We start from the raw sequence: 16,653 nt of genomic DNA on the forward strand, positions 1-16,653 counted from the left end.
AAACTACTAATATGGGGGAGGGGGGTGGGTAAGATAGTCACAACTAGAATTTCTGGTGTATTTGTACAGCTATAAATGAGAGATTTTCAACATATGATTCAAAATGCAGTAACAAGATAGACTCTAAGAGGCAAAATAGTTTCCAGTCTTCTCTCTTGCCACAACCAATTTATATCTCAGATTTGCAAGTATTGCTTAAACTTCAGGCATAGGCTCCAATACATTAATTCTCCGGCCTTGGATTAGGCTTGCATTTGAGTGGACTGATAAACCACATCCCAGCTATGACTCCTATAATGTGTAGGGATGACACAGGATTCTATTTCACATGTGAGACTTCCTTCCATTTATAGAAAAATTTTAGTCTTATTCTAAGTGTTTTAAAATTGCTCAGAAGTAAGCCATGCAAATTACGTGGAAAAGATGTAGAATTTTTTATTGTTGGGCCCACTGAAAATTTAGACCATGATAATATTTAAACACAGCTAAAATTGGGTTCGTCAATATTATTAGTTTGTATTGTTTCTAATTTAGATATGTTTCTTTTGTGTATTTGACTTTCTGCCATGGTATTTCTTCATCTAATCTATAATGGTGGTTTCCATGGAAGAAGGAAATGTGTTATCATGTGACCTTGAGCATAACTACAAAAAATTTCCAAGAGAAATCACTCTATTGAAAAGAAAAGCCTATCTATTGCATTAGAAAATTTCAGGAAGTTGTAAAATTTGACTCTTTTAAAATTATTTCAGAAGTTCTGTTCAATATAGTAAATATACTATGAGAGTAGGAAAAAACTGTTGGAAAACTTTTATATATAAAATTAAGATTTTTTTTCTGATTGTGGAAGTCTGGAATATTGCTAAAATTCTACTAAAATGTTAACAATAATGATGACTACATAGGTGAGTGATACATAAAAACTGCTAGCAAAATTCAAAAGTCCATTTAAGGCTTTATGAGCCACAGAAGTTACATGGAGGAGCTGGGAATAAAATAAACCTTGAAGAAAGGACGGGATTTTACTGTCAGCATTTTTTAAGAGGAAGGGAGATTTAGCTGTGACAAGATTCAGCTCTTAGAACACTTTTATTAGTTTGAGGACTAATAGCAGTATTTAACATTTGAGTGCCTACTATGTGCCAGGCTGTGTTCTAAGTGCTTTTATATACTTTAATTCACTTAATCCTCTCAATAATCCCAAGAGTTGAGTACGTTTATCCCCATTTTACAGAAGAGGGTAGTGAGGCATGGAGAGGATAGGTAACTTTCCCAGGGTCACAGAACTAGTTAAGTGATAGAAGATGATTTGAAACCTGGCTGACAGGGCCTGCAGTCTGTGCCCTCTGCACAGAGCCTCTAATCACAACAATTCACAAGTGTGTAGCCCTCTCTATGTGTCAACCATTTGTGTACATTTTGCCAGTTAATCCTCACAGCGATGCTAAGAGCTAGGTATTATCCATGTCAGAGATGAGGAAATTGAGATACAGCAGGTCCGGAATTCAAACTGAAGCTATGTCTCATATTTTTAACATCGCTGCTGCCAGCTCGGCTAAAGTAAAGGGCTGTAAAGTAAACTCACAGAATATAGGTTGGATAAGTCAATGAAGGCGAAATATAAAAGGATTTTGAGCACAAATTTTAAAATTTGGACTTGATTCTTAACACACATTCCTCAATGTCTGGGTGTTCAATAATTTTTGTAGAATGAATGAATGATCAAATGAATGAATATAAAGCTAAATGAGAGTATTGTTATACCATCCTCTCCTCCTGACATTCAATGGTAGCATGGATCACAAAATAAAATAAAAGAAAAAACTACAGTCAAACAGAGGTAGATTATTTATTTTCTTTAAAATACTTTCCCTGCAGTTAGATTCCACTGCCCTAGGTTAGCCACAAAATACCTAAGTTGTGGCTTTCTGATTCGAATTTCCACACTTCTGAAAAGTCTGGTTAACTAAGTCAGAATAGTGAGATTTCTCACTCCGTTATATTTTTACTAAATAGCTAAGCATAGCAACAGTAAAGAAGCCAGTTTTTCTTTATTATTAACAAAAATTAAGAGCCTTCCTTAATATTCCATCACTTTTTTCAGTTACTGTTTGGAATAACCTTAGTTATATCTAGGCTGCTAGGCTCAAATTTTAAAATATATTTTATTTCAATTCATTCAGAAATCTTTATTTTTTAGTCAATTTTTTACCCCAAACTGTATTCCCTTCTCAAATTCTTCTAGAGGGCCAAATCAGTATCAAAACTCTTCATCTTGTTGTTGTCATTCATTGAATTAGACCTCATCGTAGAGGGGTGATTCCAATCCAATCTCTGCTAATCTCTATTAGGAATGGTAACACTTCATCTCAGGTCTCCTCCTGTCTCAAATAACATGAGAAAAAGACTGACAAAAATAGAGGAAACAGCATCTTCTCTCTGGTTCTTTGTTTTCCTGTTTTTCCAACCTTGGGACTACAGGGGGCGATATTACTTACATACCAACATGGTCTGCTCATATTTCCTCCTTTCTGATCAGTATTTTTATCGAGCCTAGTGTGAAATGAAATATTGCTGTCTCTTTTTCTCCTTGCTAAACATATGACAGTGAATTGGTAAAATCTGTTTTTTTCATAGATTGCCTTCTAAAAGAACTTGTCATTACGTATCTTAGCTTCTACCTGAAACTTTTTTCCTAAAAGGTCAACATATCTTCTAAAAACAATATAAACTATAAAATATAAATATAAAATATTTTATTTTATATGAATATATATCAACATAGCTTCTAAAAAAATATAAACTATAAAATATGAATATAAAATATAAAAAAGAAACAAAAAATAAAAATATCATGAGATCAAATACGTGATCGGTTCTATCATTTCAAAATCTAGCAGTAAGTGTATTTTCCATAAAATCACCTTCATTATTAGTTGGCCTTTACATTCATTTTCACTGGATAATATTCACATCAAATATAACTTGGATTTAATATTTGAGACAATATGGGTCAATGTTGTAAAATAGCTTGTCCTTCCTTCTCTGTCACAGCCCAGTTACGTTATTCAGAGCCTATATTCAGCAAGTTTCTCCAACTGTCCCACAATGAAGGAGTTTCATCATTAGAGTAGAGAGAAAATAACAAAAAAATTCAAATGGAAATAAGGTGTTGTAAATGCCTGATGTAACCTTAAAAGCCATTTCTCCTTCTGTTTATGGTTGCTGTTATTTTTGGTTTATAGGGACCGAGCCCCTTTTATTTTTACTTCAGAGATGGAGTACTTTATTACAGAGGGTGGGAAAAACCCACAGCATTTCCAAGATTTTGTGGAGCTTTGTTGTCGAGCTTATAATATTGTCAGAAGGCACAGCCGACTGCTCTTGAACCTGCTAGAAATGGTAAGTCCTTTGGGGAAAAAACAAAAATAATAAGCTTCATTTATGTCTCTCTTTCAGTAGTCTGTTTTTGCTAATGGCTTGGAGTTCCCCAAAGAGCTGTTCAAAACAGAAAGGAATGAACAAACTGAAAGTACCACGTACAGCTTGTAAACACATTTCTTAATAATTCATTACATTAGTTCACAGTCGCTGTCTCAAATGTTTCTATTCAGAATAATATTGGTGTATTCAGGGGTTGTCTCAGTATATTTTGATTAAAGATCAAGGACAGTGATTTAAATATTGTATCAGTTGTATTGTGCTTTAGGATTTTTCAAAAGTGCTTTAAAAATACTATCTCATTTACACATTGTGCCAACCCAATGATGTGGACCAGGCAAGGATTTTTCCTGGCTCCCCTCCCAATTTCTGCCTTTGATCACTTGCCTATTTTCCAGATTAAGAAACTGAGGGCCAAAAATGTAAGACGGCTTGCTAGCAACTCAACGAGACAATAGTACATTTAGTAGTATGCATTGGGTCGCCTGACTCATGGTCTTATATGCTCTCTGTTGACTAGCAGGGGAAAATTTAATGTTTCACTGCATCATTTGATACAAAGGGATGGAAACCAGATATGCAGGGTGAGAGGAGAGAAATGTGATAGAAATATCTTCTGGGAGAAGAATGTGGTGATTCCTCTGGGCACATACTTACACACTAGTAATTGCAGTGAACTGTAGGAGAGAAACACAGCTTTGGTAAATCAGTATGGTGTTTGGGGTCAATACAATCATCAAAAATAACTAGTTTAGAGCCTTCAGATGACAATAATTCTATTAGATGTTGTTAATGGCACAGATTTGATAGCCAGGCCTTCCTGGGTTTGATCCTAGCTTGGAATTTTACTGACTACATTTCTCAGGGTATATTGCTTAACTCCAATAAGGCTCTGTTTGCTAATCTATTAAATGAAGATAATAGCATCTACCTTGTTGGACTGATGAATAGGTGACCTAATACTGAGTTCTTCACATGAGCACTATGCTAAGTCCTTTATGGGCATTAATTGATTTACATTTCATAATAACCCTATTAGATAATTAACATAGCACTTAGCACAGTATCTGTCATGTAGTCGGGTTGAATTAATTTATTATACTAGATCCTTGTTAGTCTGTAAGAGCACTGTCCAATGCAGTATCTCCTAGTCACATGTAGTTATTTAAATTTAAATAATTAATATTGAATAAAGTTTAAAATGTAGCTCCTTAGTCTCACTAGCCACATTTCAAGTGCTTAATAGCCACATGTGGCTAGTGGTACCATATTACACAGCATAGATATAAAACATTTCCATCACTGCAGAAAAGTTCTATTGAAAAGTACTAAATAAATGTTGACCTTGTTGCAATGAAAATTGTATTTATACCCTTGTTTTAATTTTTAAAAAACATATGCACCTTACTTCTCTTCCCTCTGTCTTGAAAAATAAGGATTTCTAAAAATATTTGAAACATGTAGTCCTTCATATACAAAGACTTAGATTTCTTCAAGTGTAAATTGGGTATACGAGGTCTGCCCAGCTCCAGAATTTTCAAGTTTGCTTTCCAGTAATAGCCAATGATCCATATTGGTAGATTTGCACTCTACCTCCCAATTCTATTAGACCATACTGCAATTATGAGATGGCTTATGATGCACAATCTGTGTTCATACCACAAAGGAAACTCGACAAGGACTGTGTCTGTGATTTTGACTCCATTTACTTAACAGATATTTAGGTACTATCAACTCCAGTATCCTCTTGGGCTCTAGCAGGCTCTAGCTCATGAATCCTTGAGCTCTTGAGTACTTACCATATGGCATAAACTGTGGTTGATTGATAAAGTAACATATGAGACCCAATCAGTCTTAAAATTTTCAGTTTAATAAGGAAGATAAAATTCATGTACACAAGTAAATGAGATACCCAGCATTTTTAAATGTCTCTAGTGCTGCAATAACTGCATACGAGGAGTACATACCATATTGTAACAACTACTTTAGCCAGTCACAGACCTCTCAAAAATAAACCCAAAGCAGGAAAGCACAAATGTAGTTTATGCTGCTTTTCAGATGACATCAAAAGTTACGCTGAATAACAAATAAGCATGTTAAAACAATGTGAAAGCACAGCTTTTTGAAAAAATAGATTAAGAAAGCTATTGGTGCAGTTTTTTATCTTGTTTAATAAACTTTTCTATCTACCTAAAAAGAAAACTTTTAGCATATAAGTCCTAATATAGTAAATAATCATTAAAGAGTTTATGTGATGTTATTTCATTTAGTAGAGATAGATATATGGTGTTTTAATCAAGTATTGAAATGATTTCTCATAATACTAAAATCAGACGTTGAAGGTTTCTGGTATATAATATTTTCAAAATATCTCCCTATGTTTTAAATATTCAAATCTTGACTTTCAGGCAAAGGAGGAAATTTGGCAGTGAAGGGCACTAATTCAGATTAAGCATATAATCTTAGATTTAGACTCTCATAGAAATTGAGACAGAGATCAGAAGCAATGTGTACCAATTTGATCAATGAATAAATATATGTAAAACAGCAGTGACTTATGACCTCTGTTTCTGGTCATTTACCTCTTGATTCCCTTCTTTTTAAGTTTCTTTCTTATGGGATTCTGTGATAATCAAAGCATCGGTAAAGTTTTCAGGACCACATTTTCTCTGGTATAGCTTCTTATAAAATAAAAAACAAATTTAAATTTGTAAAAGTTTATTTTCTACCTATGTGGGTAATCTATATTTTCCTCAGTTTTTTCTCAAACTGACTCTTGCTAACTTCTTTAAAAAAGACTCAATCTACTACACCATAACCCAATTACAACTTAAGAAATACTCGATATGGGTCATAAATTCTATCTTCTGTGAATGGTCAGTACCCAAGATTATGAGCCACAAGCATTTGGTGAGTCTACTGTGGAGTTAATGATTCGTCCTTGGTAGAGAGCAGTGTGTTTCCAGATATCCACAGTCCTTTTTATTTACTCCTGGGAAAATTGGGGAAAAAATAATCCATGAAATTCCCATCTTGCTTAAAAGCAAAACATCTGTAGGAGACCCAAGAGTGTTGTTGGCTGAATTCACTAACATGAAAGCCTGTATTTCATCAGCTTTTCTCTCATTAAAAAATCAATATCAGCTATTATGGAAGGCTCCCAAAGAACACAGGGACCATTTACGCAGTTTAAAATGTTTATCACACCTATTATTATATGAGATATTTCCCCGCAGAAATCTTTCTAACTTTCCTATGCGGTGGCGAAGAGTGTCTGCTTCCCTAAGCATAACTATCAAAATAGATTTGGGCTTAGTAGGAGGAGAACAGAAGTAGAAAATTTTTAAATGTTCCTGTCCTTTAAAAAGAATCTTATCTGTTTATTACCTGTATCTGTTCATTACCTGTACCTGTTCGTTACCTGTGCTAGCCACCCTTTCCCTTTCCTATTGACCCAATTAAAGTTATTGCCCATGTAATCTAGGCTAGGAAACACTTGAACCACTACATATCTGTGGGTCAGAGAACAGACATGGCTAAGTGGACTCAGGTATGAGGTCATCTTTACTGGGACATGTAGAGTCACAACACCCAAAGCCTCCTCTCTAACGAATGAAACACATCAACATGAGCAAAGTTAGCACTTGTTACCTTTAATCAGCCACATGACAAGAAGAGACCTGGGGTTCATCTGATTTGAAGCCATCTGCATTTAGCAGCTGGTGTGTAGTGTGTGTATGTGTGTGTGTGTGTGTGTGTGAGTTGGCAGGAGTAAGTATAGGGTCTACTTCCTAAGGAAATGTTTGACAGAGTCCTAAGCAAGCAGATGAATTAGGGATATCCGGAGAAACTGGAAAGCAATTCAGATCCAGGGGAGAAGCCTGTTCTTAGCAAATAGACAATCATAGTGTGATAAAGGGGAAAACTGCCTCAATAAGTACACAGATGTCTCTAGAACTATAAATACAGAACTGATAAGATAAAGTCTAATCTAGACTGTAGTTGCTGTTGGGAACGTATCTCCTTATGGTTGATTTTAAGTTTAGTGATCAGGGTTGAACTTGCTACTTATCAGTTTCCAAAGCCTAACAGGGACAGATATTTTTTCATTCATTCATGTGTTCATTATTTCACAGACATTCGTTAAGTTCAAACTATATACAAAGTATCATTCTAGGCAGTAGAGACAATTCAACATTGAATAAAAACTGTCTCTATTCTCAAAGAACTTAAAAATCTAACATGACAAACATATGCACAAACAAAACACAGTAAAAGCTAGGCAGCACTAAGTACTGTGAAAGAGGTGGGTCCAAGATATGATTGCTGTGCAAAGAAAGTAGTAATTAAATCTTATCAAGAGGGTCAGTGGTACTTCAAGGAGGAAGAAACATCTGAGCTGAGCTTTCGAAAAGAATTTCACTAGACGAGGAGGGAGAGGATAGGAATGCTGACTGAGAGGAGAATATAAGTGTGGGTGGAGGCCTAAAGAGCGTGGGCATGACATGTGTTGGAAATGGAGGTAGTCACGTGCACCCAGTCTGTGGTACAAAGGGAGATCCATGTAAATGATAAAGTTGAAGTGACAGATCACAGTTAGACTATGAAAGCCATTTATGACCAGAATGTGGATTTTTGAACTTTAATATACAGACCCTGAGAACCTAGAAGTTTCTTTGTTTTTGATGAAGGGAGTACCATCATCTCACTTGGATTTTAGACAGATCCCTCAGAAGTGATGTGATTAGAGAGACAGGGATTGGAGAACTAGATAAAGACAACTCAAGATATCTAAGCAAATGAAGATGAGGAGCTGAACTAGGATAATAATTGCAATGCAAAGGAGACTGAATACAAGCGACTGCCGAGGTGGTTTTTATAAAATTAAGTGATTGACGTTGGGAATCAGGAAGAAGAAGGAATCAAAAAAGATACGAATTTCTTGTTAGTTGGACAATAGTGGCAGTATAAATGAAGATGTGAAACAGGAAAAAGGAGGAAGAGTTTGTAAGAGAAGAGAATTTACTCAAATTTAGGTATCATGAATTTGAATAGAAGAGGCAGTTGACAACCTTGCAGCACTGCCTGATCCTTTTCCGTGATTTCAATTACTAGCCGTATGCTAATGACTCCTGAATCTACATTTACAGCTACGTGCTTTAGACCTCACCCAGCCCTCCAAATATATCCAATCAATCAGTTTTCTTAGTTCTATTTCTTGCCTATATTTAAAATCCAATAGCTTATCTCCATACCCAAACAGTCTCCTCATCCAGCCTCTTATTCGGCCCCACTTTAATCCACTTTCTATGCATAACCACAATGATCTTTCTAAGACACAATTCAGTTCTTTTAATGCCTATGTTAAAAGACTAAAAGAGCTTTCTCTTGCCTTTAGGATGAAGTACAAAATCTTAATATTGCTAAACATCCTACCCTACTTGCCTTTTCAGCCCCATCTCTTGTCGCTCACCCACAGGATACCCTATGTTCCAGCAAGCCATCTGGATTTCTTTCTGTGGACAAATGAAAAATATCCTGCTCTCCTCTGTACATCTATGTATATATGCTGTTCCCTCAGCCTGTGGGAGGACAGTGGGAAAGGAGAATAGTTTCACATATATTTTTTCCTCCCTTGAACTTCATCAAGTCATTTACAACTTTACCCATACTCCATAACTGTATTCTCAGTTTATTCTTTATTTTTAGGATTAACAGCATTGTTCTTATCCTCTCACTACTCTGAGTGTCTTTATTACAGAGCAGGAAGTAATTTATCACCTGAGTCATAGAGGAACTGATAACATTCTTTTTTTTCTTTTTGCAAAGTTCAAATTTGTTTCAGAAAGATCTATTTTTTCTCAAATATTTTTGCCTATAACTAAAAAGAATATTATCTCTCAGTCTACACTATAATATAAACAAAGTATTTTTCTAGAGGTTGGCAGAAAAATACTTGATCCTTTGTACAATTTTATGTTTAATTATTTTGTTGCTTTAATAATCTTTAATGAATGCAATCACTACTTAACTAGGGAAAGTTGTGTTCTTATAGTATGAGTCATAGACTTATGAAAGAACATAAGATTAAGAACCAAAAGGATGAGCTTTAACTCTCTACTTACATGCCTTTTGATCTGGACACTTCACTTACAGTTTTGGGGGATTAACTTTTTCTTCTTTAAAATAGGTATTGTGATATAATTTTTGTATAATAATTCATAATATATAAAGCTCTTTCTTACTCATTAGCCATTTGATTCTCCCGAAACATGTTGGGTATTTTTATATCTACTTTAAAAATGAGAAAATGGAGATTCAAAGAGGTTAAGAGACTTTTCAGGATCATTCAGATTGTAAATGGTGGGTCCAGAAAATCTGACACTAGAACTCTTATTATTGTTTTTGTCCTGTGCTAAATATGCCTCTTCTACAGGAAAGCAAGATGGAAATAATGATACTGTCATGCATATTCAGCGGTTTATGATGTAGATAAAGTTAAATTATTAATCTGCAAGTACTCTGACAATTTTATTGTTTCTTATTATTGTTGCTTCTGCTGCCAAATATGGAAGGTTAAAAAACATGAACTTAAATTCATTCATGTTTACAAACTGAAAGGCATTGCTATGTAAATTTAAGTTTATATGTATTTCTGAAATTAACCAAGAAAGCTTAACCAAATTCAACCAAGTAAGATTTGCTTTAGATTTATTCTGAGGTTTTTTGTTTTTGTTTTGTTTGTTTGTTTTGCTAAGATGCTGCATGCGGGATTGCCTGAGCTCAGTGGAATCCAAGACCTTAGATATGTGTATAATAATCTTCGTCCACAAGACACAGACCTGGAAGCAACAAGTCATTTCACCAAGTAAGATTAGCTGTGAATGTATGAGTGTGCGTATATGCATGTGTATAAACACATGCTTCACATTTGAGAGGGCGTCAGGGAAACAGTCATTGGTATAAAGCTATTGTTTGTAAAACCAGCTTGTGTCCTCTTTCCCGAGGGGTAGAAAGGGAGCAATGTGAATGTCCAGCAGAAGGCCTTAGTCAGTGTTTCTGTAGCATGCTATTGTTTGCTAACCAGGCTCTTCTTCTAACACATTGCTCAATAAGAGGTCATTGAAAAGAGCAAGGGCTGACATAAATAAATTGGTTGTTCTACTTGAACTATGTCCAGAAAAACAATTTGGCAAAAGAGATTTATGATGAGATATGGCCTCACTACTTACATCTCTAAGACGGTACAAATTTTGGAATATGTGGTGACTATCTTCTATTTTTAATCTATTTTTTGTTAAGCAAGTCTGGGAAAACAGTATACATTAGGGTAAGAGTATGGGCAGAATACAGCGGATATCAGACTCAAAATCATTGTCAAAAGGGTGGTGCATTTTATCATATAAGATTCTTTTGGATGTCAGTTTTTAAACAGATAGCATAATTGCTAGCAAATTTTAGATGCTAAATAAATATTGGCCGTAATTATTGTCCTAGTAAACAATTTAAGTAGAGAAATGCAGTGCTGTTTTCTGTAACTTTTTAATATTGAGTCTTATTTGAGTCTAATTTTATATTGTTCTAAGATTTTCAACTGGAAATTTGTAAACACAGATTATGCTCTTTTTAATGGATGTATGCTTTGTCCTTTTGAAGAAAACACTACTTATAATAAAACCTCTCCCACGCAGGTATTACTTTTCCTTTCCCCCTTCCAGAGTGTATAGTGCAGAATCTCTCTCCATTCCAAGGGAATAGTGAGAGTTCACAGGGACGTCCTGAACACTTGGGGAATTTCACGTTTGCAAAGGATCTCTGTTTCCTGAACTTTAATGGATAGGGTGCTCTAATGGTTGAGGAGAAGCAACATGACAGAATCACAGAGTATTAGAGCTGGAAGAGCACTTAAGTTTATTTATTCTGACAATAGATAAGCAAATAGGGAAACAGATCCAAAGAATTAAGGGTCTTGCCCATGATTAAAAGAAGTAGTAGTCAGAAGCAGAGCTAGGACCAGGACTCAGAGCTAGGGCTTTGATCCTCTGGTCTAGGGGTTTTTCGACATTCAGTATTGGAAATCATACAATGTGATTAAGGAACAGTGGGCAGAGCCTTTAAGAAAGATATACTTTCCTGCTATGTAGTTTGTTTCTGAAATTCTACGATTAGAGATTCTTTAGGAGAGTCTTGTAGGTTTCTTGAGTCTTGAAAAATGCCCTTTAATAGTAAAGGTACCTCTTTACTATTTGTAAAAGAATCATTTGTTTATATCCACTTAGAAACTACAAATATTAGTGGACAACTGTCTGTGGCCAAAAACACTAGCTTGAAGACTTGCATAGGTGTTTCAGATCCTTGGTTTCAAGGATGAGGGACTCTCAAGTTGCCTCAACTAATGGAGATGGGGGACATGTATGAGAAATCCCAGGGAAAGGCTATCAGCCTGCCTCGGGGAGAGCAGAAGAACATCTGTCACAAAGGCTGGAAGGTCCTTTGGAGTTCATGACAGCTCTGGGGATCTCATCAACAGGAATGAGCCTTTCACTCTAGCTGCCCATCCTGGTCCAGTTAACTCCATCCAAGGTGGGGGGGTTCACATGTTACCAAAAATAGCCCCCTCTGGCTATTCCATCAGGATCTGAGTGGAATGCCTTTCTTTAAAGTGGGCTGCAGCATAGTAGGCATAGTGATTGAAGTGTCAATGAGACTGGGTGAGGAGACAAGGGAGGAGCAGGGAGAGGGCCAGAAAAGTTGGAGATTGGAAACACACGATTGGGCTATAGCCTGTTTCACGTGTCGTTGCTGAGACAGAGCAATTATAGTGCTACAGTTTACAAATAGTCCCTCCTACCATTTAAAACAAAGGGAAAAAACTATACCAGATGAAAAAAGCTTCGTCAGGCCCTGGCCACAGGAAAAATGTAAATACAGTAGTACTCCATTATCCACAGGGAATATGTTCTTAGACCCCAATGGATGCCTGAAACCTCAGATACTACCGAACCCTATATATACTATGTTTTATCCAATACATATGTACCTATGATAAAGTTTAATTTACAAATTAGGCACAGTAAGAGGTTAACAACAATAACTAAGAATAAAGTTGGCTTTGTGGCCATCGTTAAGTAAAATAAGGGTTACTTGAACACAAACACTGTGATACCACACCAGATGATCTGGTAACCTGGAAGGCTACTAAGTGACTAACAAGTGGGTGTCGTATATAGCGTGTATCTGCTGGACAAAGGGATGATTCACATCTGGGCAGTACTGAGCAGGATGACATGAGATTTCATCACACTACTCAGAACAGCTCACAATTTAAAACTTATGAATTGTTTATTTCTGGAATTTTCCATTTAATATTGTCAGACCGTGGATGACAATGGTAACTGAAACTGTGGAAAGTGAAACCACAGATAAGAGGGGACTACTGTAGGCTTTATTTTTCCATCAAAGTCCCATCCCTCCACCTCCCCTGACTTCCTCTGACACACCCAGATCTGTAAAGAGCAGAATCTTAGATATGGGTGAGCTGGCCTAGGTTGAATCATCCACCTTTCCCATTCAAGAGGGTGTGAACTGATATGGGAAGTTGATCTGAAGCCAGTAACCTCCTGGCAGCGAGCTAGACCTTGTTATCCTGCCTGCCTATCTCTGCTAGGCTAATTTTCTTGCTTTCATATGTTATATAGTAGGTTCTGTTAATTAAACTTCTACAACTTTATGGTAAAGAACTTGTTCTCCATTGCAGACCTAAAAGGCATCTAGTCGTCTAAACTATGGCATGTCATATCCCAAGCCTTGTTGGAGGACAGAAGTTCCTTCCCAGAACTATTATCTCTGTGCCACTACCAGGTGTCCCCTGGGTGTTTGGTTTGGGATCTGCTATAATTGCTGCCCTGGGAGACCCACATGGGATAATTTGACTACTGACTCCAAGACAGTCACCTTCCTTTCTTTTTCTGTTTTGGCCCATTACCACATGCCTTGAACCTCTCTATATTTTTCTCTCCTTTTCTCCTCAGACAAATCTCCCGTGAGACTCACTCTTCCTCTTAGTTCCAAGAGCTTGTCTCAGTAGTATATTTTATTCTAAAGTCTCAATTACATACCTTTATTTTGATATATGATTTAATGTGTTTTGAGCTTGTCTCTTCAACTCTTCTCTAAGTTCCTTGGTCAGCATATGTATATCAAGTGTCAAAGATCTTTTCTATCACAAATTCCATCCAGGACTGTGAAGGACTCATTATCAGGGTTTGAGAAATCCCAATTGATTCTGACTATCATTCTTTACCATTTAAAAAAGTTACTTAAGATCTCTCTATTATTTAGATATTTTAAACTTTTAAAAAAGTTATACTTCTTTTGTTAATACTTAACTTATAGAGTGAATTTATAAAAGTAGCTTGCTTAATAAAAACAATAATGGAGTCTTAAATGATGTCATCCACCTGATTCAAATAAATGTTAAAAATTACGTGCACTTGTTTACTTTTCTGTGTATATAGTATTTTTATCTTAAGCTGTGTTCTCTGAAATCACAAGGATTTCAAAACTTGAGAAACTTGAAGTGTAGATGTCAGTGCACATAATTTACCAAAAAAAGAAGCCAAGTTCTATGATGGATCCAGCATTAGTCTTTGCCCTTCAATGAGAGTCATTAACTCTAATATACTCATGAGAGCCCATGGACCTTTAAACTGCTTGTTCTCTTTGTTCTGACAGGCTGAGTTCTGTGATGACTCCAGCTTTGGTCTTGGTGCTTCAGTGAGTGTCATTAACTCTAGTATACTTATGAGAGCCCCTGTATACTTAAACTCCTTGTTCTCTTTGTTCTGGCAGGCTAACAGTTTTATGCCACTGTTTATTCTGATGTCACTACTAAGATCCAGATAAAAATAAGACAAGAAAATCCACCTCCCCCCTCATCACCACCAAACTCACAGATCTAGGTCATGAATGAGGACTAAGCCATCTGAGACACAGCACATGTGGCTACCTTAAGTTCCCTAGTCCTGACTACAGTATTAGCATCAAGAGGCTGTCCCTCTTGACCCTATTTGAGGCTTGAAAGAAAGAAATGGCCTTTCCTTTCTCTCCAAGGGAGTACTCTATTTATGAAGAATACAGGATCCTACCTCACTCCTAGGTAATCACATTCTGGGTTAAGTGCTGATTATAAGAGTTTCAGAGGGTGCTATACTCTGCATGGCATTAAAAACTGTACTACAATTAATGGCATTTAGAGAAAAATAAGAATAAAATTGGTTTGCTGGCCACAAAGGTTTTCCACATCATTGCCAACTTCTCTCTCTGCTTCCCTTAATTTTGTCTACTACCCTTACAGCTGAGTGCTGTTGAATAGAATCAAGAAGGTATCATGACTCAGTCGCTGCAAATTGATACTCTCATGTAATATCTCTGCCAAGCCCATTGCTGGGCAACAAAAGCAACCATCCATTAAAATGCCCTCCAAATGGGTTATTTTAGAATTTTCAATCACTCTCAAAGCTCGGGTTAGCTGTCCTTAGAAACAGATAACCTATTTCACAGACCAGACTGGGATCATTAAGCGTAAACTTCCCTGCCTACATCCCCTCCCACTTACTGATCATGGCTTTCACTTCATCCATTTCCTCCTCCAAAAATGTGAGAGGAAATTTTCCATGTATTCCCAAATATTCCATTTGGCCTGTCACACAGATTCTTTGGTTTAGTAAGTATAAGATCTCCTGCTCTTCAACTAAAACTGAAGGCAGCTTGGAACAAAACAAAGCTGCATGCTTCAAAAAAACAAATTGTTTGCATGAGTGAGGTATTTTGGTAGCAAGAACCAGAGATTCTATCTGGTATCCTTGGGAAAAGGTATACATGGCCTCAAACTGTAACCTAACAAACCCCAGAAACCAATAGGGCCTGGCTAGTTTCTAATGGAAACAAGACCTTCTACCCTGCTTATCCCTGCCTATCCTAATCTGCTTCCCTTTGCCCATTGGCCAGTATTCTCCAGTATAAATTCCAGAGAAAGACAGCTTAATTAACTAGTTGCTTTTGTCCATATTGGACAGGATCATTCATGCAAAGCCATCATGGATTCTGTTGCCTATCCTTACTCCTATCATGGGCCAGGGCTTCACAAAGAACAGCCTAAAACTTCTTCTCTGAACTTTGAGCTTTAGAGACAACAATCTTAGTTACGAGGGGTCATTGGGCAGAGTAGACACAATGACTGTCCCAATAAGTACTGTGAAGCTGCTAGAAATGTTGATGACATCCAGAGAGAGTGCTCCTGGACTCCACATCACAGACACAGGAGCCAGAGTCCCTGAGCCCCCTAGATACACCTTAGCTGTTGGCTTTAAAAAAAGATATTTTAATTCTTCAGGAGACTATCAGTGTAAAGCTTAAGAGCATTTGGAAAGTTTAACGTTCTCACCAAGAGTACCAGAAGTCATCAGTTAAAAAAGATGAATAGTCCAGAACGCGCTGTTTCACAACAGCTGTTACCTCCTCAACAGCTACGTGCATCAGTCAGTCCTCGCTGGTATTCCTGACCCTGTGCATTGCATACAGTTGGTACCTTCCAGGGATTTAACAAGCAACAAGACTAAAATAATTTACTATTTTTAAATGTATTTTAAGATTTTTACCACTTTAATTATACTACTGTTTATCACTTGATTTTTTTTTTATTATTGCATGTTAAGGTTTGTTATCTTGCTTTGCATAAGATTTCAATCAATAAAATAAGTTGGCTTTGGTTGAGGGCATAAAAACCTGGAATATCATTTCACTGGCATAGTCCTTATACATAAGACCAGCCCATCAACCTTTGCCTAGTTCCTTTATCCCATTTGCTCTGATTTGGCTAATTTTTGTAAGGAGCCTCCATAAGAAGGTGTAAGAATTACTTATTCATAGTCAAGGCCATGGAGCGTGGAATTCTTGTTTGTATGCCCGTCAGGTGCCTGTGGTGACATTTGCATAAGACTTGCTGACCTTGTAGATGAATTCTGAAGACCTGAAACTTCAACTTGGAAAACAGCATAGTTTGGTTTTTTTTTGTTAAGCCAGGTTCTATACTATGAAGCAGGAGAAAAGGAAAAAAAAGTAAGAAAAGAAAAGAAAGATAAGAAGCTCTAAAGCTGCCCCTTGTTCTAATCCCTATTTAATATCGCTTTTGTAGGATTTCAAGAGAGTTTA

At 36.5% G+C, this 16,653-nt stretch overlaps 1 protein-coding gene across 26 annotated transcripts in view; it reads left to right on the plus strand.

Moving 5' to 3' along the window:
• Positions 1-16,653, plus strand: part of PIK3C2G (phosphatidylinositol-4-phosphate 3-kinase catalytic subunit type 2 gamma) — a 510,459-nt gene that overhangs the window by 418,064 nt on the left and 75,742 nt on the right. For 21 of the 26 annotated variants that reach the window (XR_011439709.1, XM_070270013.1, XM_070270006.1 and 18 more), the window contains 2 exons: positions 3,246-3,402; positions 10,200-10,309. Coding sequence is in view for 25 of the 26 variants with exons in the window: in XM_070270013.1 (XP_070126114.1) it covers positions 3,246-3,402; positions 10,200-10,309 (267 nt within the window). In the remaining variant the exon portion in view is untranslated. The remainder of the gene's footprint in view (positions 1-3,245; positions 3,403-10,199; positions 10,310-16,653) is intronic. The other 5 variants (XM_070270025.1, XM_070270027.1, XM_070270026.1 and 2 more) reach the window with 1 other exon arrangement.

Source organism: Equus caballus, chromosome 6 (genome assembly GCF_041296265.1).
Source record: "Equus caballus isolate H_3958 breed thoroughbred chromosome 6, TB-T2T, whole genome shotgun sequence".
Lineage (NCBI taxonomy): Eukaryota > Metazoa > Chordata > Mammalia > Perissodactyla > Equidae > Equus > Equus caballus.